At 35.0% G+C, this 23,800-nt stretch overlaps 1 protein-coding gene across 3 annotated transcripts in view; it reads right to left on the reverse strand.

Annotated features, from left to right (window-relative positions):
• Positions 1-420: 420 nt before the first annotated feature.
• LOC120537288 (pre-mRNA 3'-end-processing factor FIP1-like) overlaps positions 421-23,800 on the reverse strand; it is a 33,827-nt gene continuing 10,447 nt past the window's right edge. For 2 of the 3 annotated variants that reach the window (XM_039766110.1, XM_039766111.1), the window contains 8 exons: positions 23,553-23,611; positions 18,232-18,342; positions 15,608-15,738; positions 9,760-9,881; positions 8,921-8,974; positions 8,720-8,825; positions 5,120-5,270; positions 421-449 (listed from right to left, as the gene is read on the reverse strand). In XM_039766110.1, the coding sequence (XP_039622044.1) occupies positions 436-449; positions 5,120-5,270; positions 8,720-8,825; positions 8,921-8,974; positions 9,760-9,881; positions 15,608-15,738; positions 18,232-18,342; positions 23,553-23,611 (748 nt within the window). In that variant the 3' untranslated portion in view covers positions 421-435. The remainder of the gene's footprint in view (positions 450-5,119; positions 5,271-8,719; positions 8,826-8,920; positions 8,975-9,759; positions 9,882-15,607; positions 15,739-18,231; positions 18,343-23,552; positions 23,612-23,800) is intronic. The other variant, XM_039766112.1, reaches the window with a different exon arrangement.

Genomic DNA, 23,800 nt, shown 5'->3' on the forward strand with positions numbered 1-23,800 from the left:
AAGTGATTTCAGCTGCTGGTTAGCTGTACATATTGCGTATCTATTTGTTCGTCATCTGTATATACAGTAAGTTTGAGTAATACAATACATTATGAACTGCTGCTGACCCTCCTTTATTGTATTAATCTTCTGTGTCCTGCTGTGGTATTTGGTGCAACTGTTCTACTTCCAAGCTGTTTTCCTGCCTATAGAAAGACATCTGAAACACCGGGAGCCTTGGAATCCAAGGAAAGAATGATTCTGTCATGATATTAGACAGCCAAACACAGAATACCTACTGTAGAAGGAGGGTGGATGGCCAGTTGGCTATGGTCTTCAGGACAATGATTGTATCTTACTTTGTCTATGATTTTTTGCTATAACTGACCATGGGCCCAACAATATTTTCTTCAGGTATGCTGTTAGCTGGAGTATTTGTTTTCCTCTCATCTGTCGTCAACTGGTCATAGCTTTAACAAAAATATTAATAGACAAATATTGTAAGGTTCTATTTATGTTAATCCGTTTAAAAATGTTTTTTTCATTTTGTGTTTTAACAAATTTGTATCTTTATGACTTTAAATTATGTAATTAATAATTTGTAAAGTTTGCAATTGCTTTTGTATGACACACAAAGCCTACACTTAGTGAAGAACATTATACAAAAATAAAATGAATTATATTTTCTGTCTTTAAATTTAAAAACAAAAAAAAAACAAGTTTTTTTAGTTGGTCATGTGGTAATGTAACACTAAATACTCTTGAATCAAAAGGCCTGAATCTTAGTTTAAAGGAATTCAACTGAAATTTAAATGTAATTCTTTGACATAAGAAGTCAAATGCAAGTTCAAGTTTACTGTTACATATACATAGTACAATGAAATTCTTATTTGTATGAACTACTGACAACAATACAATGCCAACGCCTACCAAAAAAAGACAATGAATACAGCATATGTTGAATGTAACATATGTACAGTATATACAATACAGAAAAGAATATGTATTTGTCACTATTATAGACTTTTGAGTAAACTTAGATCTGTGGATCAAAACTTTCCCTGTGTTTAGTGGTGTGAGTACTAATGGTCCTAAACTCTTTATCAGATGAATAGAGAGAGAGAGAGAGAGAGAAAAAAGTGACTGTACATGATGGCTGAGATCTTAAAGAATACTGTGTACCTTTCCAGGACTGCATGTGTTATATAATTCCTGAACTAAATGGTAGCTGTGTGCCAGTAATATCCTGTACCACCTTCTACAGCGCTTAGTGGCCCTGAGCCAAGCATATGCCATAGGATTATATTATGCAGCCTGTGTGTGCACCTATAGAAGTTGGTAAGCCTAGGAGCAGACATCTGGACTTTCCTTGGATGTCTAATGAAGTAAAGGCATTGCTGAATTTTCTTGACTAGCCAAGATGTGTTATGCCCACATAAAGTCAACAGTGATGTTCTCTGCAAGAAATGTAAAGCTGCTGACCTTCTCAGCTGTACTCTTCAAAGACAAATGGGAATGTGGCTTGTCTCCTGCTTCATGATCTCCATGACTACCTAGATAGTTTTGCTGGGAAAGATGACTACAGCTGTGTCAGAATGCACTCTTTTCTGTAAGCCATCTAATCATTGTTGGTATTATGGCTGACAATTGTGGTTTCAGCATGAAGGGATGCTGCCAATCTGAATTCTTAAGCTTTAGGATCTTAAAAACTAGTTAATTTAGTTGTCTCAAGCCCAATTGACTACTGTAACGAGTTACAGTAAAGCAGCTCAACTTGTTCATTTACTAAACTACTTTTAATTGAAAACATTGTAGCAAGGATCATAGCCAGAACGTAGAAGTGTTATCATGGAACTCAGTTTTTAAAGTACTCCAGTGACATTCAATTTAATGTAGAGCTCGTTTAAAAATGCTGCTTGTCACACATAAGGTTGTTCAAAGTTTAGCCATCCTTTACCTTATAGAACTTATCAATGCCTATATTTCACGACATGCCTAGAAGCAATTCTCAGGATAAATGCAACTAGCATAACAGGCAACGGCCTTAACTATAGGACACCCAGACTCTGGGATGATCTAATAATAATTAGAGAAGCCCCATCAGTATCTTTATTTAAGTCAGGGTTGAAGACTCATTACTTTAGCATACCATTTAATTAACTGTAGTAATTGTTTTTGTTTCACTAAAATCTTTTACATTTATTTCTGTTCTCAATGGCCATGGTGGCATTTTGTCTGCCTTGGACCAGATGTATTTAATGGACACTTTTTCTGACATTTTCTGTACAAATAAAATTCTTATCGTTTGATTTGATGGAACAATAGTCATAAATCTAGCATACTGGGTTCAAATCCAGCACCTGGTCATTGTCTGCACATTCTCTCTGTGTCTGTTTGGGTTTTACTCTAAAATTTACAGAAACAAGCACGTTAGGTGAAATGGCAATTCTAAACTGAACCATGAATTAGTGTGTTTGCACGCAGTGATCAGACTGGCTTTTCAGTGTTGCCTCCCATCTATCAAACAATTGGGACAGGCTCCAGATCTCTGTAATCCTGAAGTGGATTAAACAGGTTTAAGGTATGTATGAATATGTACATTTTTCTATATACTGCACAATGTTTCGCTATTTTTCAATATTGTTTTTGTTTACATTGGATTTCCTTTTTAACCATTTTGATTATTGTTTAGCACAACGGGTTCATCAGTACAAATGTGCTTAATAAAAATATAATGAATTCTGCATGACATCTGACAACTCCAATTTATGAACTTTTTGACCCTTCACTATGCAATGTCTGTCATTTTTCACTGCTTGCTTATAGATGTCCTTGTGTCATTCCACATTCATTTTTACCACTAATAAAGTATCTCCTCTTCTTCTCAATACCTCTATTACAGTGGGTACGGAAAGCATTCAGACCCCCTTTAATTTTTCACTCTTTGTTATATTGCAGCCATTTGCTAAAATCATTTAAATTATTTTTTTCCCTCATTAATGTACACACAGCACCCCATATTGACAGACAAAAAAAGAATTTATGAAATTGTTGCAGATTTATTAAAAAAGAAAAACTGAAATATCACATGGTCGTAAGTATTCAGACCCTTTGCTCAGTATTTAGTAGAAGCACCCTTTTGACCTAATACAGCTATGAGTCTTCTTGGGAAACATGCAAAGTTTTTCACACCTGGATTTGGGGATCCTCTACCATTCCTCCTTGCAGATCCTCTCCAGTTCTGTCAGGTTGGATGGTAAACGTTGGTGGACAGCCATTTTAGGTCTCTCCAGAGATGCTCAATTGGGTTTAAGTCAGGGCTCTGGCTGGGCCATTCAAGAACAGTCACAGAGTTGTTGTGAAGCCACTCCTTCGTTATTTTAGCTGTGTGCTTAGGGTCATTGTCTTGTTGGAAGGTAAACCTTCGGCCCAGTCTGAGGTGCGTAGCACTCTGGAGAATGTTTTTGTCCAGGATATCCCTGAACTTGGCCACATTCATCTATCCCTCGATTGTAACCAGTCGTCCTGTCCCTGCAGCTGAAAAACACCCCCACCGCCATGCTTCACTGTGGGGACTGTATTGGACAAGTGATGAGCAGTGCCTGGTTGTCTCCACACATACCGCTTAGAATTAAGGCCAAAACGTTCTATCTTGGAGTTTGCTAAAAGACACCTGAAGGACTCTGAGATGGTGAGAAATAAGATTCTCCGGTCTGATGAGACCAAGATAGAACTTTTTGGCCTTAATTCTAAGCGGTAATAATACTTCTTCACATTTATATAGCGCTTTTTTCACTACTCAAAGCGCTCTCCACGTAGGGTGGACCTGGGAAATTAACCCACAATCTCCTTACTGCAAATCAGCAGTGCTACCACTACGCCACCTGCATGGAGTGTGACAACTATCCTACCTTCTCAAACATGGAGTTGTGCAAAGCAATTCCCATTGAAACACCAATCTTTTGAATCCTCCTGTGCTCAGCAGTATGTATACCAAAGGTGGAATCTTTGTAAATCCCCTGACAATAATATGCACATGCTTCCACATATTTTGATGAACAATCAGCACTACTCCTTCATTATCTCACCAAAAATGTATTCAAAAATAAAAAAAAATTCTAAAACTCATCTTTTCCTTATTTAGCCCTGAAAATGATTTTTTTTAATATATTATTTATCCAATAATAAAATGTAAAGCTATAGCACACTCAATATCTTACTACTGCCACTGTATCCACTTTTTCAATTACAAATATACTGGACCATAATGGTTTGACCATTAACTGCTTTCCTGGTGCTTCCATTAGACAATCTTCTGTTTAGTGATTCTACTGCTTCATCTAATTTTCTTGTTATACTTGAAACGTTCCAAGCTGATCTCTGGCCAACCAGACTCTCTCTCTGTATCTCTCCATTATTTTTCATACCTCCCGAATCCTGAAATTTCTATGGTCCAGGATTGTCACAAACTGAGCTTGTGCCCTCTCTGGTGCAACAGGGTTCCCCATTTTTCTATTTCTTATACAAAGGATGGGGTGCCAACAGGGTACTGAAGGTTCTTCTAATGTATGCCTTATATCACTTAGTGCAACGGATGTCAAACAGGGATTTTAAAGCAGGATGCTCTTCCTGACACCAATCTATTTGAACAACCTTTTACAACACACAGACAGTAACTCGGTGCCACTCTATGAAAGGCAGTTAGGCTAAGTCACCAACCTAAATTATTTATGACATAAAAAAAAAAAATTTGGAACAGCTTGAGCAGTTTTATAATGATGAGTAATCACAATTTTGAAAAATGTACAAGAACTCAACAATATGTGAAAATGTTTAAATTAGTGTAGACTTTTTTAACTACATAAAATGTTATCATTTACAAGTCACTGATAATATTTTTAACTATTTATTGCAATTCACAGTGGAATATGAATGAGAAAAGGTAAAATGATTAATCAGTTGTGAGGCAACAAAACTGTATGTTTTATTACAATTTCATCCATAATTATTATACTTTATCAACGCTGTGTTCTTTATTTTATAAATAAAGCAACAAGAAAATTAAATAAAAAGGTTACAGAAAGATGGCTTTAAATATGTTTAAGAAGCTTTGTCAATAAAATTGAAAACCCCATCTTACCTGGAGGGTGCAGTGGAGGAGGAACACTGGTAATGGGAGGAGGAGGTTGCAAGAAGTGTGGGGGTGGAGGTGCAGCAATGGGAGGAGGTGGTGGAGGAGGCCCACTGGAAGGTGTAAATTGCTGTGTCTTGTTTCCGTGGTCTCCAAGAACCTAAATGAAACCTCAGGGTTACTACCAAATAGTAATTAAGAACACTGGGGGTACAACAATTAAGAGATACTTGATGTCACTTAGTTCTCAATGCCTTACAGAACCCACTTTCTGTAACTCACTAATAATCTTGCATTCTATAGCATCATCCCCCCAACCTTTAATTGTGTGGTCAACTTTGATCAAAAATTATAATTCCAAAAAAAAAAAACTAAATAGGCTCATTATAGAATGTCCCTCTTCCTACACCCATCTAACCATTCAACTTTCTGAATCTGAAACTGCTTTTTCCTTTACATAATATAAGTATCAGTTTCAATATTTATTGTGTAAATCCATAATATATCTTACAAGGCAGTATTCCTAATGTAGAATATCATTCATTTCCAAAACTATGATCCAAATTATTTGCATAATTTCTACTTTGTATTAAAAATGAATATTCTCAGCTTTAATCTGCAGCACTTCTGTTTTAACTTTTACATTTTCCTCATTTAAAACTGCCGTTGTCCATAATTTAAAACTAGTTCTACCTATTTTAATGGCAGTTTTCTTATTATTGTTTTAAAACTGATTGTGTTTAATTGACTAACGTGGAGGTGTAATTGTTATTTCTGCTACCTCTTGGGTTTCAGTTCAGTATGTAGCTATCTTTATGAGGTGCCAGCACATTCTTACAGGTTCTATATCTATATAGCCCATATCAGAAAGTGGTCAATACATATTAGATTAACTGGTGAAATAGACTGATATGGATTTGTATGTAGGTGGACACTGGCCACTATTCATGTATTGTTCTTGTGTTACACTCAGTTAGAGAAGGGCTAGGCTCTGAACCCCATGCATCTAACCTGGACTACATTGGATTGAAAATGTTATTTTACTTTATTGCCACAATGCCAGTTGCATGGAATTTGACATGACAAAGCTATTAAATTGGTAAAGCAATTAAATTATCAATACAAACCTTTAACCAAAGGGCAACAGTAACTGTTATTAATGATCATTCCTCAAACAACTAATTTAACAAGAACTAAATGGTACATTTTCATTAAGTTAATGTAGGAGACAAGGTCAAGAAAATAACTTCATGCATTTCAAAGTATGTAGGTAAGTATTGTTATGAAATCTGTGCTCTATTCGTATTTGAAGAGCTTATGATTTTACAGCGGTTATGGGCCTGCCTCTAAATTGGACCTGTACATGTTTGTGTGTTGTGGGAGTAAGTGTAGACACACAACAAACAGGAACCCTAACCAGGGTTGATTATTGCCTTGTACTCAAAACTGTCAAAATACCCTGGTTCCCCACATCGTTGCATTTGAATTAGTTTCTCAATTGAACAAAACTATGTTGTAATTCATTTATAAAGTTTTTTGTGACAGAATTAACTAAGAATTATATTAAATATAAAGGGAAGTGACTCATTCTTGTGTAAAAGTTGTTCAGAGTTTGTATCAGACTGACAGTATGCACTGCTTAATAACTCCTGGGTACTACATCTTAATAAACTTTGTTACACTGAAAGAATAATCAGAAAGCCAACCAGAAAGCAATCTTTTTATCACTTAGGATTTTTTCATTTTTTACTGAAAACTTAATGACGTTTTCTACACCCTACACATTTAGCAATGAGCAACTTTATTTAGAGCCCAAGCAGGTCAGGTGAGACCAAGTGGCACATTTTCTTCTTTGGTTACAATGGGTGATTTATAATTAAGAAAAAAATATAATTCCATTTTCAAATATACTTTTACAAATTCAAGTCATGCAAGCAAATACAAAAAAGTATTATGCAGGTAGAAAATTAAGGAATTCATAACTGTTTTTTCCACATATTTGCCGGTGGCACTAAGCCACAAACTCATATTCTGATTCAGTTGATCAGTTTTATATTGAGCTACAATTAAAGAAGAATGGAAGGTGTTGATAAAGGAGAGTTTTAAAAACATATTTAGATCACTATTTTTTCATCACATTCTATATTAAATAGTCTTAATTCCCACTGTGAATTTAAATACCTTACATTTTGATTACATGACATCATCCACATGCAATTCTAGCAATTAATTGAAAGAAACAAATATTTTTTACTATGCTCTTCCATTTTATATAAAAAGCTTTGAGGTTAATGAATTCAGAACTGTGCTGCTTGCCTCACACTAATAATAAAGAAAACTGAAATATAATAGCTTCCAAAATCTGTAGCTGTATAGGATAGTTCAGTACTGCGTTACCATACATTCTATACCATTCATGCTTACTTAAAACTCCACTTGCTTAAACTTTCATGATATTCACCTCAAGATACTTATCTAATTAAAATCCAAAAGTGAATTTCTCAGATAGTGGTAAATATACACAATATGTGGTTTCCCTAACTTCCACAGTTTCACTAAAGTTACACAAGTAATATAATATGGCAAATTAAACTACAATCAATATGCCTTTAATTCTGACATTATTAAATCATACAGGATCATTCTAGTCAGGACTGTTAAAACATCAGATTGTTTTCATATCTTTTATACTTTCATTCAGCATTCTAACTTGCTTTTATAACATATAATTTCACATAGTAACTGCAACATAAAAATGCTACTAGTATTTAATCTTTTTCTAATGCTCTAAAATAAATACATTTAATGAAGGAAAATGAACCATTATCTTATACACATACCTAAAACACTGACATAGCAAGAACCAAAGCAAACTTTATTTATATAATAACATACTACTTAATGTAGCAGACATTTGTTAAGTCATCTCTACAGATCCTGATAATATTTTTAGGGAAGATATATCTACAATTTATACACACTGCAAGAGGCGGTAACTTAACTGGCCTAATTCAAAAGTTGACATGTAAGTAATACATATTTAAAAACCAAATCAATTTGTTTATGATAAGGACACATGTGGGTTTAACAAAGTTGTGAGAAAAACTATGTAAATCCTTTTACATTTTTGGATTATTGTGCCCCTATACTGTGGTCTGACCTAAGCCATAATAATAGATAAACAATCTGATTAAACAAAGAACATATACAAAATTTTACAATGCCAAGGTCTAGACTGCCTGGGCATGCTCCACTCTTGCCTTTAACCCAAATGGCACTGCATCTAATCCTCATCCTTTGTCTTGCATGTGGCAAGGCCAAATTGTAGCTCAGTTGAAACTTTTCAGGGGAGAGCCTGACTAGGATACATGGTTATCTGGCTAACAGGCACTTGCTTGCTAATATAATTCAAATGCAGCGAATATGTTTTATTGCTGAATTCTAGTATTCAAAACACAACACATCAAAACCACAAGTGTGAAAGGAAAAAAACAAATGGTTTACTGTATTTTCACTTGTTATGGACCTTGAAGAGACATCAGGTTCTTGCAACGTCCTGTATCTGCAGAAACAAAATTTATGTATCTCATTTTTGGTTGATTTAATCACCTGGATTGGATTCTCCTCAGATCCATGCTTCTCTCTTCTCCTCCCTTCAACTCTTCGTATGGCTCCAGTCTGCCCACCAATTACATCAATTGTTCCACCCAACTTTCTGAAAAAAAAAAAAAAAAAAGTATTCATCTTCATTGTGTCACAGAAAAAGATACTGTCCACAAAGCCAACATAGTTTAGATAAACACTAGCTACCTGAAAGGGACTGCTTCCTCTTCTCCATCTGAGCACATCCAAAACTGACTGCAGCTTTAATATATTTTAAAAAATGTAATCATGGATCTGCTCTAAGTTGTCTTTGTATACAACCAAAAACATTTTCATCTCAATTAAGGTCACTTGGTTAAAGGGATTTGGCTTATTATCTATTTCAAAAGATTAAAAAAAATAACTCGAGCTTGCTGAACACAAAATTATGAAACATGGTAAAACAGAGCTGAAGGGTCACTGTAGCGTCCTCAATAACTTTTTTTTTACGCAGACTGTAAAAACAAGGAAATAGTAAGCTGTACTGAAGGACTTTCATCATGCAGTTTTACTTCTCACCACCTGTGGATCTCCTCTGGATGATATGGAAATGGTAGATATTGAGAGTTGTTGGGGTAGAGGATGAGGTGGGGGGAGAGAGTGGGGTTTCAGGGGTTTAAGAATGTGGAAAGCAGTACGTCACCAGAATATTAAGTTCCATGTAGGAAAAAGATGCTTGAGTGACTCAGCAGATGTAACACAGAAATCTACAATCTAGAAAAAATGGTTACAGTGGATAGTGGTGATAAAGAAATGCCTCATATCATTAAATCTACCATCTTAATTTTTTTTTAATAAATAGTAAACAGAAACTGAGTAACCTGTTTAAAAAAAAACAAAAACATAAAGCAAAAAAAAAAAAAAAACTACATTAGGCATAGGAGAGACAGCCTGGATTGATTTTAACATATACCTATAACACACCATTTATACATTTGTAGGACTATACATTTTAATAGGAAGATTAAAAGCAAAAATTCAGGAGCATTGTAAATAACATTCATTACCTATTTGGTGGGGGACCAGCTTTCACTCTGCCTCCAGTAGGAGATGCAAACTCTTGTAAGAATTCCTGCTTGGGGACAGGCTCTGGTTCTTTTTCGGTGTTGCCAGTTCTGCCCTGCTGAACCTCTCGCAAAACAGGTTAATATTATCAATCAGCCCTTCAGGACCAATGGTGTCTGTAAAAATTGGCATCTAGTACTCTAGTCCTAACAGGCATTCATGTTCCTTTATTAAGTTCCGTCTTGGAAAACATTTCATAACAAACATTATTAATTTCAGCTGGCCATATATTTTGTGTAATATTGTGCACCAGCCCCAGTACAAGTTACTAATAAAGAAACTGGTAAAAAAACATTGATTACTGATATTTTCAAATCATTTGATTAAGCATAAAGGTTTCAAACAGAAGTTAATTTCTTCTGATATAAACATTGGAAATAATGCTACTGTTGACAGGCAATTTTCAATGACAGTAATATGTATAATAATCTGATAAAATACTTAAATTATCACAAATATATACATCAGAAAAAAATATATGTAAATACATAAAACACATTGCTCTGCATCCTTAAATTGAACACAACTGAAGACATCTTATGTTTATTCTCAGTTTCTGCTGAGGTGTTTGTTGGAAGGCCAAGAAATTAAGTTGGTTTTAAACATGGCAAGATGATGGTTTACTGTGAGTTACATCTGGAATGCAACCCAACCAGGACTTTCATGCCTGAGAGTGTCCAAAAAAAAAAAAGAAAGAAAAAAAGTTATGTTTGTCCTATTGTCAGAAATGGACTACTGAGCAAGTCTTGTCGTCTGTTGTCATTTATCAATGTAGGAGGATAGTCAGCTATCAGTTGAGCATAGCAGTGGAGGGAAAGAGGCATATTAGTACACACAACTCGTACCTTATTATGGACGGGGTATGGCAGCCAGTGACCCAAATGAGTTCCACTTCTGTCAGCAAAAAACAAGAAGGTGATGTTGCAGTGGACTAACGAACAAAAACACTGGACCCTGGAGAAATGAGAAAAACCATCACCTAGTCTGATGAATCCTTGTTCCAACAGGTTCATGCTAATGCGAGGACCAGGATATGGCGAAAACCCCCCTTGAGTCTCTGGATCCATCCTTCTAGATGGAATAATAGAGCCTGGCAGTGTAAGAGTGGGCTGTGTATTTGTGGCAAGTTTACTTACAGGAAGATAACTGTAAATTATATTTTAAATACAGTCAACTCCCCAGTTAACAGATCTCAATCCAATCAAGCTTCCTTACGATGAGCTATATGGAATGTGGATCACCATCTTGTAATTTGTAACAGCATTCCTGTGCTGTCTTTTTGAGATCATACACAGACAAATTTAGGATAATCTGACAACAAATTGGAAAGAAACCTGCTATTGGGCGCACATACATTTATATTACTTTTCTGGTTATTTTTTTCTCTTCACTTCCACACCTTTTTTGCTCTAATCTTGTCAAGGAATCTGGAACCATTTCCTTCAAATTATTAAATTAATTATGGCCAATTTTGAGTTATTACAATTCTAAAACAAATCTTAGCTACCTTTTGATAACACTCTCCTTATCCTTTAGATATTTCTTTCTTATTATGGTACTGAAAATGTGCACTTCACTAGCAAACACTGTATTTCCAAAGTAATCAAAAAATAGAAGTGTAGAGTTCCAGACAACATACAGAAGCACGATTTTTTCATTTTTAATGTCTGTGTTTCACTTTAGCAAAACAACAAGCTACAATTTAGCCAGATGCACTGTTTATGTAAATGATAGGCAGAAATAATCAATTTCCTCAAATAAGCAGCACAAAGGCGGGAGAAACAAATACAAACATGATGCAGTTGATTCAAACAAAGCACATCACTAGTAACTGAAAGTTAAGTCTTCTGCTGCCATTTGCCTATCTTGCTTTGGCAGGATAAGTGACTAGAATGCTTTTTAATTTACTAAATACCTGGTACTTTTCAAACCTTTGAACAGATAAGAAATTTAAAAAACAAAGGGTAACCAGAAGTAAGCCATCACTTATAAAGAACCAATTTTCCAAATCAACTGATGCAAAATAATGGAAGGAAACTAGGCAACAATTCAAAGGACAGATTTTTGGTTGTGAATATTGTTAATGACTGAGCAGTACACATTTAAAATTAGCATTTTGAATGTTCCTTGTTATTTATTTAATATCTATATTTCACACTTTATAAAGTGTGAAAAAGATTATTACAGGCGATGCACATAAGTACAGAGATCCCAATTGCAATGTCTATGTTTTATCTCCATTCTTCTGTCTTCCTTCATCTCTGTTTTGAAATATGAAGGAAAAACAGACTAGACATTTTAAACGCATCCCTATTTCATAATAACATATATTTGTGACACCGTATCTTTGGCGCATGAGTATTACTCTACATTCATCACAATACTGTTAACAAAAATATTTCTAATGCCTGTAAAACAATTTTTTTTATTCATTTAAAATATCAGTATTAGCAATGATCTGACTGGGCAATTTTATATTACACAGAATGATTCAAATTAAACGTATTACTCTTCAACTGTCTTTCCAATTCTGTTTTGTTACTAGTAGTTATATTTCCAACTAAGAGTTTTAATGAAGGTAATATTCCATAGCATGAAAACCTTTTGGGTTATGTGTAATGGAAACAGCAGATATCAGTAAACCTTAATATCAACAAAAGGTTTACATGACTGGCTTATATTCAAATACATGAAGGAATTTAATTTTGAAGTGTGACACACTATTGAGTGTGTTGTCTATTGTTTTTCAATGCTCATCTAAATAATATAATAAACAACTACGATTTTATTGCACATAATAAGCTGAAAAAGATGAATATAGAAATCCTATATAACAAAATGTAATCAAAATGCTTTTACATTACATGATACCCTAGTTTATACCTTTTTTTGTACTTAATAGTAGTCTGATGGCAGTGTTCATAAACCATCATTTATTATTTCACTGAAAGGTTAGAAATATATTAGTATAAAGTTATGTTTTGTATTCTTGGAAAAATGCAGTAATTCACAATAATCACTTGTTAAAATAATTAAGCTTGATAAAGTAACCAAGGTCAGCATGCCCAACAATATGACTCATTTAAAAGCTAAGCTTTGTATGAATTTAAAATTCCTGATAACAAATATCTGAAAGACTATAATAAACTCAACTGCATTAGAATGAACTGCACCTCTATTACTTCCTCACTGTAATTGCTTGTGAATCTTGCAGGTATCTCAGAGTTACTTTAATATAAAAAAGTGCACATCCCAGATTATATTGGATATATGGAAGATTATACGATTATATATATATATATATATATATATATATATATATACACATATATATATATATATATATATATATATATACACATATATATATATATATATACATACATATATATATATATATATATATATATGGATGACAAATTGGACTGGACTGCCAATACTGATGCTCTATGTAAGAAAGGTCAGAGCAGACTATACTTTCTGAGAAGGTTGGCATCTTTCAACATCTGCAGTAAGATGCTGCAGATGTTCTACCAGACGGTTGTGGCGAGTGCCCTCTTCTACGCGGTGGTGTGCTGGGGTGGCAGCTTAAAGATGAAAGACGCCTCACGCCTGGACAAACTTGTTAAGAAGGCAGGCTCTATTGTAGGAGTAAAGTTGGACAGTTTAACATCTGTGGCAGAGCGACGGGCATTAAGCAAACTCCTGTCAATCATGAATAATCCACTGCATCCACTTAACAGGATCATCTCCAGGCAGAGGAGTAGTTTCAGTGACAGACTTTTGTCACTGTCCTGCTCCACTGACAGACGGAGGAGATCGTTCCTCCCCCACACTATGCGACTCTTCAATTCCACCCGGGGGAGTAAATGCGAACATTAATTTTATTTTAATTTTTTTCATTTTTATTACTATTTAATTTAATATTGTTTCTTTGTATCAGTATACTGCTGCTGGATTATGTGAATTTCCCCTTGGGATTAATAAAGTATCTATCTATCTTGTTGAAATCATAAAGACAGCAAAATGTTTTAGTTATGAGTTATTTGAAAACGTAAAATTATTTTATTATACATAGTCTAGAACCCTCAACAATTTGCTGCATATAACAGAGTACTGTATATATATATATCTATAATACATAAGAAAAATATGCTATTTTTTTAATGGTATGGTACTATAATTCAGTAATTCATGTTTTCTAAAGCTGAAGTTCAGCTATTCATGCTTTCTAAAGCTGCATGGTTGGTACAGCCACCTAGTGTTTGGTTTGGTTAGGTTAATTCAAGTGTCATAGCTTAAAAGTTTAATTGCAGGAAAATACTTGCACAGTTTACAAGCTTTGGTGTTTCCAGTCCTCTCAACTGACTGATGACTATTCATTCCCTAGAGTGAGCACTATTTGCCTCCATTGTGGAGGGAACATACAATAGTAATAGAGGCTTGTTCAGGCTGTCCATCTTCCTTGTACTTTCTTGTATGGAGAATCAGATACATGGACTGCACAAAAGTCAACAGCATGCCTATAGCCCTTTAATTGTTAGTATGAAATCTCTAGGAGGACGGCACTCTAAAAGTACTAAACAACAGTTGTTATCAGTAGCAACCGGCCAGTGGACAGCAAGAATTAGGTGTCATTTACACAAGTGTGTCCGCTCTTTCAATATGGGATTTTGGACTCTTCTTAGATCACAGATATGAACCAGATACAAAGGATATTTGCATGCTCAGAACACACTTACACAACCTTTATTCAGAAGGATTTTTATACACCTTTGATTATGTTCTTGACATAATAGCCAACAGTCAAGAGTTCCAGAAAAAATAACTTTGAAACTATTATTCCATTGCTTGTAATTTTTTTTTATTAAACTTGTTTTTTTAAGATGTATTTTTAAATTTAACTTATATCATTGGTTTAGATATTACATATTAGTTTTGCTGTGTAAGTGCCTTGTTAGTTGAACAAAGCCACTGCAATGATAACATCACACCCAGCAGATGATACACACAAACATTTCAGACCACTCTCCATTATAATGCACTGAAACATATGTGTACTTACTACTCATGCCACCTTTAACACCACACATTCAAACATATTCCCAAGATTAAAATTAATAGCCAGTACAAAAGCAGAAACAAAGAAGAGTTGTGTTAGGTTAAATGATTTCCTGTGTTTAGTAGTGATACAGTACACACCGGACTTCTTTGTGAATACCTTTATACATCCTTGCATTTTAAAGGTCAATTCAAAAAGATCTATTTTAACTGGGTATTTTTTTTACTATAGTCATTAACTGCATATTTTAAAGTATGGGCATCAACTATCACACATGTGGATTTTTATCTCACTTAAACTGAGTTTAGCAGCTCAGTGCAAAGGAAAGGCTGTTACCCAGAAGAAACATAAATTAAAAATATAAAAAAAGACTAATATTGTCATCCTATTATTTTTCAGCAACATTGGTAATAGTAAAATGAAATCTTTGAGCATCTCAAGTGTCCACTATCTGGTCCTTCATCTATTAGTTGGAAAATGGAAAACTAATAATAAATACCTTACATTCACTCTGGGGTAAGCTAGATTTTGGCGAAATCTGGATGTGTTTTATGTTTTTCCACATATTTCTTTCAATATGTACAGTATGTGTACACTGGCACTCATTAATTGCTGGGTATAGCTCACTTGTTTTAAATAACATAACAGGAAATAAAGTCAACACTTGATACATTATAAGAGTACATACTACAGCTACCTGTATAGACTATGCCCTGACAGAGACTTACTGTAATTTTATTCTCTGTGTTGTTTGGAAGACTTGGTTCCAGGCCCAGCTGAAGCCTCCTCTGCTTTTCACAATAAGCTTTCCAAGTGTCTTCATTGAAGCCATAGTTAAAGTAGTCAGAAAGGTCAGCCCCTGAAAGATGTATACCCCATTTCTAAAATCACATTACAAAAACAATAACATACTGTAAATCTATTAATAGCAAAAGAATGCAGAAATAATAAAGGATTTTAATCCTCTCTCCTATTTTTTACCTTCTATTACTGTTATAGTTAAGAGCTGGTTAGCCTTTATGTGTAACAGAAAATAACTAAGTATCAAATCTTCTGCAACAATTTTCATTCCATTTGTTTTAGATTTCTTATTTCCAGTATTTTCAACAAATGCCTTGATGGTTTTTATAATCTGAATTAGGTGCAACATCACAGTCAGAAATCTTGCTTGCTTTTATCTTTGATGCCTGTATCTATGTTAACATTGCTTGGTTCTAATATGGTTACTTTACAAATCAGATAAAGAAAAAGAAGACAAAAAGACCTTGTATATATTCTTTTAATCTGATACCCACTAACAAATGTACTGAATAAAGATTTTCTCAAACTGTATTTTAAGACTATGCAAGGATAGTTCTTGTGTTGATGCAACAGAAGTTTAGATGTAAGGAAGACAGAAACTACTGATCATGGTTGCAGAAAGTGGCAAACTTGCATGTCGATTAGCATGTGCAAGTAAGAATTTCACTATACTGCATACATGTGACAATCTTGATCCTATGAACCTGTATAGGCCCCAGACTCACATCATGTTTAAATATTCTTAAGTACATTGGTGGATTGAAGGAGATCAGGAGACCTCGTTCCTTCAATGTGGGATGTAACATCCTTCAAATCTTCCATAACTCTGTGATGGCTAGTGCAATTTTCTACCCTGTGGTGTGCTGGGCTGGAAACATCACTTCAAGAGAGGCCCACCGATTCAACAGACTAATTAAAAGAGGGAGCTCAGTTATCTGGACCTCCTGGATGTAGAGGTGAAGGACAGAATTAAAAAAAACTAAGTGCCATTGTGAACAACACTACACATCTCTGACACACTAACATTCAGTACTTTTAGCCAACAAATTATTCAGCAGAAATATGTCAAGAAATGCTTTTATACCAACAGCAATTCATCTGTATAATGCCTTGCTGTGACTGTAACAGCCAAGTCAGAACTTTTCATCTCTTTGTTTTATATTTTCTTGCTTTATAGTCATTCTGGTATGTGTTCAGACCAATTTGTGTGTGTATATTTATTTATTCATTCATTCATCTACCTATTTATTATTTATTTATTCAAATAGCCAAATGTCCCCATGGAGACAAAATAAAGTTATATCTATTATATATACATACACATTAGATTTGGATTTAATTCAGATATTTGTTTGGCACAAACATTTGCACATGCAGACATGTTAAATCATCTTTGTAGCTCTGCTGATAATTCCACTACTCAAGTTCACCTTCCATTATTGCTCACATTATATTGACCTGGCTGATTCCTAGCATTCCCCAATGGTAAATTTATCTCGAAGTAGTAAAAACTCATTTTAGAATTTTTACAGGTCCGTCAGTTAGCATTGTGGATCCAAATCCCTGGTTCTCTATCCCTACCTATGTCTATATAGCTCCATTCTCTACACATATTTCAATCACACTTTAAAAGTAATAGTTTTTCCTTTAAATGTTAACAGTCTACATCTATTATTTTGAAGCCTTGCTGTCTCCTCTGTAGTTTAGGATTTCTCTAGCCACTACTCAAACAGCCAAGGTAAGAAGGCTTCATTAGGGATGCACATGAAGAGCTGAGGGAGGATGGAGACACATACAGTACCTAGGCAGATCTTCTTAATCAATCCTAGTTATCAATACTGAATTATAAATGTTACATCCAGTTTATGTGGAGTTTGAACACTCTCACTGAGTCTGCACTGGTTTTCCTTCAAGTACTACAGTTTTTAACTAGCAGCTGTAAACTGGCCATGACTGAATGAAAGAGTGCATGAGTTATTGGCCCTGTGATGAACTGGCACACTGTCTAGGACCCGTTCCTTGCTTACACACAATACTGCTCACACAATCCTAAATTGTATTAGGCAAGTTTGAGAATATTATTTCTTACATACTCAATTCAACATATTTCAAGTGAATTACTAACACATACTGACAATTTGTTCACATGCACTATCAGTTCATGCTTACTTCTGTGGCCTGAAGTATGATTCCTTATAGTGTATCATGTATTAAATTAGGGTATAATACACTTTATTGTTTTGCTTAGAATTGTACTGTTCTGTCTGCTTAGTAAATAACTTGAGATGGTGTGCTTCTGCAAAGGTTGTGACAAGAAACTGCTATTATTTATCCTTTTAAAATAAACATTTATCAGGAGAATTTTACATAAATAGTTATATAAAATGAATGACACTTTTAGAGTGCTTTATTCAAGCTCACATGATGCATGTAATGATACCCACACAGATTCATTCTTTACATGTGAACCACATCTGGCCAAAAAGAGTCCTACATAGATCAAATTATGTAATTTGCAAAATAAACAATACTAGGAATTATTTGTTCTAACCTGGTTTCCTCCAAGGCTTGTCTTCAAAGGAATCCAAATCCACTTCTAACACTGGTAGTCCACTGATGTTTCCTGAAGCCTCTAAATCTATGCCTTTTGGCTGCAGCTTGTCTGCTCACACAAACAAAAAATATTTTCAACTTTGCAAAGAAACCAGCTGTAATCTTATACTAATAGTAACATAAAAAAACAAAACAAGTTAAAAGACATTTAAAATTATGTTGGTTGAAGGTGCACATGTACGAGGACAAAAATTCTTTATGAACTAGAATACTTTGTTCTTGAAGTCAGTGTATTATATTTACTGAATTAATTTGTTTTATTTACTATATGGATTAAACGTTTATCCACAGTATCAGACAAATCTATTCAAAGTCAATTTGTTTAAATGTTTCTACTTCTGAAACACTAATAGGTTAAATAAATTGCTCAGGGTCACAAAATGAGCTATTTGTTGGGACTAAAGAGGGGAACCTTGGGGTTTAAGTCTAACTCATCAGGCACCAGGCCACACTGCTTGCCTTAAATGACTTGTCAACCTCAAGTCTCTTCCTAGACATTATATACAAAGTGTATGTTTCCTAATCAGTAAACAAAATAAAGTACTACCATACTGATACAGTTAATTTGTTGTGAATCAACAAGTAATATGAAAAATAAATCAAAATACAATGGTGTCTAAAACAATTTAAAATGGTTTGGTGATTATTGCAAAAAATATATATTATTGCAGTTTTCAAGATTGCAATTTTGCATTTTGCACAAAAGCAGAAATATCAATTTTGAAGTTGCCACCTCTTTTACCCACATTTTCCTTCTTTATATTAAATGGGCAACATTGCTAAATTATTAAAATACTAGCTACACTTACCTATTGAAGACAGGTAATAGAATACATTTTTAAACATTTGATATCTCTTGCACTGCCAGAGCATTCCTCCTATGCCTTTCCTTGGTATCCTTGTGTGCCTTGGCCTCTCTTGCCTGGCACTTCATCTCTCAATCATATTCACATAAAGCATATCCTAATGGGCTGTGTATTAAACTACCTGTACTATTTATTTTGACTAGGAGATACCAAACTGAGCAGTCCATTACATTAAATTCCATGCAAATGTCAGGACATATATTAACATTACAGTGTCAAATCTAATTGATCCAATTTGGGGATGCAGAGTTCTGATGTCAATCCAGGAGTAAGTCCATTACAGGGCCTATACATATAAACACATAAGCACACAAACTGGGCCAAAAACCCCGGTTGTTGTCATTGGTTTTTTGATAGTTCTAACCTCCATTATTATTTGATAGACAGGTACCAAAGATATGCAAACTATAATCGTAAATCTCCTTACATGTTGGTGTTTGTGCATCAAGAATTTTTGTCTGTACAGTGGCATGCAAAAGTTTGGGCACTCTTGCTTAAAATGTCTGTTATTGTGAATAGTTAAGTGAGCAGATAAACTAATCATGAAAAGACACAAGATTAAGTTAAAGATGACACATTTCTTTACAGCATTTTATGCAAGATTAGTGTAATGTTTTTGTTTTGTATAATTATACAGTAATAAAAAGAAAAGATCACCATGCAAAAACCCTAACCCTTAATTATCTCATTAGGGCTATGCTTTGTTCACATTTATCATTAAGAAATCCCAGGTGATGCAAACTGTAAAGCTGTATAAATACACTAAACCCTCAAACCTTGTCCCAACAATCGGCAGCCATGGGCTCCTCTAAGCAGCTGCCTAGCACTCTGAAAAATAAAAAAATGATGATCACAAAGTAGGAGAAGGCTACAAGAAGATAAAGAGTTTCCAGGTAGCTGTTTCCTCAGTTTATAATGTTATTATGAAATGGCAATTAATAAGAACACTGGAGGTCAAGTTGAGGTCTGGAAGACCAAGGAATCTTTCTTAAAGAAAGGCTTGTTGGATTGCTAGAAAGGCAAATAAAAACCCCCATTTGACAGCAAAAGATCTTCAGGAAGGTCTAGCAGATGCTGGAGTGGTGGTGCACTGTTCTACTGTGCAGCGACACCTGAACAAATATGACCTTCATGGTAGAGTCAGCAGAAGAAAACCTTTACTGTATCCTAAGCACACAATTCAGTGCCTGATGTTTGCAAATGAACATCTAAACAAGCTCGATGCCTTCTAAAAACAAGTCGCGTACACTGATGAAGTCAAAATATAATTTTCTGGCCACAACATGCAAAATGATGTTTGGAGAAAAATGGGTGCTGAATTACAGGAAGAGAACATGTCTCCAACTATTAAACATAAGAGTGGACTGATCATGTTTTGAACTGGTGTTGCAGTCAGTGCCACAGGGAACAGGTCATTGATAGAGGGAAGAATGGATTCAAATAAATACCAGCCAATTCTGGAAGCAAACATCACACTATCTGTAAAAAAAAAACTAAATTAAAAACAATTAGAAGCCTTTTGTAAGGACGGATGGGAGAAAATACCCCAAGTAAGAACTGAAAGACTCTTAGCTGGCTACAAAAAGCATTTACAAGCTGTGATTCTTGCCAAAAGGGGTGTTACTAAGTACTGATCATGTCGGTTGCCCAAACTTTTGCCTTGGGCCCTTTTCAGTTTTTTTGGTATTTTTGTACCTGTGAATGATGGAAATAAGAATGTAATCTTGCTTAAAATATTAAAGAACTGTGTCACCTTTAACTTGCCTTTTGGTGATCGCTTCATCTTCTGGGGCCTCATGTATAAACGGTGCGTACGCACAGAAATGTTGCGTAAGAACTTTTCCACGTTCAAATCGCGATGTATAAAACCTACACTTGGCGTAAAGCCACGCACTTTTCCACGGTACCTCATACCTTGTCGTACGCAAGTTCTCCGCTCGGTTTTGCAGACTGGCGGCACCCAGCGTCAAAGCAGTGCTACTATTCCTGTGTGATTACACCTTACTTTCCTGACGCGGCTTTATAAATACACTGAAACTAACCGCATATTGTTTATTAGTGTAACGCATCTGATTGCAATTAACTTGTAACAATATAATCGTCCAGGGAATAGCTATAGTATTCCAAATACCATAACTGCTTTAGCATTGTTACTCTCACTGCACCTTCTTTTTCTTCTTCTTTCAGCTGCTCCCGTTAGGAATTGCCACAGCGGATCATCTTTTTCCATATTACAATCACTGCACCACTCGGAGTATTTATATCACTGTATCTGAGTGTGAATCACAGCAGCAGCTGATCGGAAAGAGAATTATCGGTATACAGCTTCAAGGACACGCTGTCTCAGCCACGGCAAAATGTTTTAAAGCCTTTCCTGTACGGACCTCGCGGTTCAGAAACAGTTTCATCCCAAGAACTTTAAATGCACTCAATCAGAGTGTAGAACGGTTTGTACTTATAAGTACAATCACCCCACTGTAAACTTGCACTATAGTTATAATATCGCACAACCTGAGCCACTTTATAAAGTGCGTATTTACATATGATGACGATACCATTTTTAAGGTGAAAAGCAGCAAAATGTTTATTAAATAATACAGATAAAACTTTTAACTTCATTTAAATAATCTATATTCTTCAATGGGAGTGTCGTGAAGGATAGAATAATTAAACATGTACAACGAAGATATTTCAATGTTCCTTAAACGTTTTGAAGAATCAGCGCTAAGCTTACAGATGGCTTAACTTCTATTACAGAGCTGATTGTGTGTCGATCGGTTACTTGGGGAAAGAAAAGCACTGACTGCAATGACGGCTAAGCCAATATATATTGAATATAAAACAGAAAGAGAAAATAACACAGCTAAAAACGCAGCGACAAATTTCGGCAAAAGTTAAATGCTTGTGTCATGAGCACAAGGCGGCTATGCAGTGTCTGCAACGGACGTGGCCACCCGCCGTGCATAAGCTACCTTACTGACATTGGCGGGCGAAGGAGCCACCGATTCTTCCTCCGCCCAGTGCCACCACTAGCCTAGAGCCGCCCCCGAGTACTGCTGCAATAAATTATTTCATCAAAGTGAAAACCATGTTTAATAACGTGCTTTAACTCCTATCATCATAAAAATGATATCACGTATACATCTCAGCATTTTAGTTATTCAGAGAGCTGTAATATCACGAATGTAATGGATTCTGTGTCCAGTTGGAGGAAGAGAGCCGGTTTAAGAAGCAAGTAGTGATTCACACACATAGAAGATCAAATACAAAACAAAGAATTTAACGTTTAACGTGCTACTTTAATTACGATGTGATTTGAGAAACTGGTTAATTAAACGATTTTAAGATGAAGTTTATGATGTTCTACTTTAATGACAAAATAAACTACGTGATTAAAGTGGAAATGCCGAGATTGAAGTTGACATTTCGTGCTTTTTCCCCACTGTGTGCCTTTTTTTCCTCTGTACCCTAATAAGCTTTCATATGACACTCAGACAGTGGGCTACAACTTGCGTTTTCACGGCGACTTTGATATGTGACTTCTTTTTATTTCCGGCACTGTGCGATTTTGTGAACGTGAGCTTTCAAGTTTCTCCAACACGCTATGTTACTCGATCAACTTCCTTTTGTTGATTATACCACGGTTTATTTGAACAAATAGTATATTTTTCCTTTGCCTCCACTTGGTATTCGCTGAAATTCTTATATTTTTCCCCGTGCTTTTCCCATTGTCTTTTCACAGAAGGCTGAGCTTAAGGGCGATTTATATTCATTTGCATATTCAAAGAGGCGTAATTCTGGGAGGAATTGGGGCATTACATAAAGCGCGTGCACGAGCGTTACTTTTCATGCTGATCGGGATTTATGTAGCGGAAGAACGTGGAAGTTGGAGTACGCACAGATTCCTGCATCTGGATTTTTCTGTGCGTAAACACATTTCGGCTTTTGTACTTACGCCATGTTATAGTGCGAGTTCTACGCACGGCGTTATACATGAGGCCCCTGCTCACTTAACTATTCAGAGTAACAGACATTTTAAGCAAGGGTGCTCAAATCTTTGCATGCCAATGTAATGTAATCTCCTCCTCTTTGACCAAAACTTTTTTAACGGAGGTTATTCCAACCTGGGTCACTGTGACATCTGAATTTTATTTCCAGATAAAGAGGCTTATGACAACCTTACCCTATTTTCTATTATTGTGAAGAGATTACTGAATTAGTTTGTATTCATGATTGGACTATATGAAGATTAATAGTCTGCAAACACTAAAAATTAGTTTTTTTTTTAACAATAAAGTCTAATTTAATGTTTTTTTGCCACTAAGTATAACTTCTCTTATCGATACTTCATGTTGAGTCTTTAACAGAAAATTCTTAAATAAGAAATCCTTACTTGTTAGAGAAGGTCCATACCCACGTCCCGTCTTTAGATTTAAGTTCATCGGGGTGCCCCTTTAATAAAAAAAGATATAAAAAAAAAACATAAATAAAACAAAATTGACCACAATTATTTGTTTAAACACTGTTCTTTTTGAAACCTTTACATAAATCCCTGAAAACCTTGAAGAGTCTAATAAGTTATTAAATGTGATGAAATCCTTAAGAATGTATGCTTCAGCAGACTACATGTATGTATGCATG

The sequence above is a fragment of the Polypterus senegalus genome, chromosome 10, assembly GCF_016835505.1.
Source record: "Polypterus senegalus isolate Bchr_013 chromosome 10, ASM1683550v1, whole genome shotgun sequence".
In the NCBI taxonomy this organism is placed as follows: Eukaryota; Metazoa; Chordata; class Cladistia; order Polypteriformes; family Polypteridae; genus Polypterus; species Polypterus senegalus.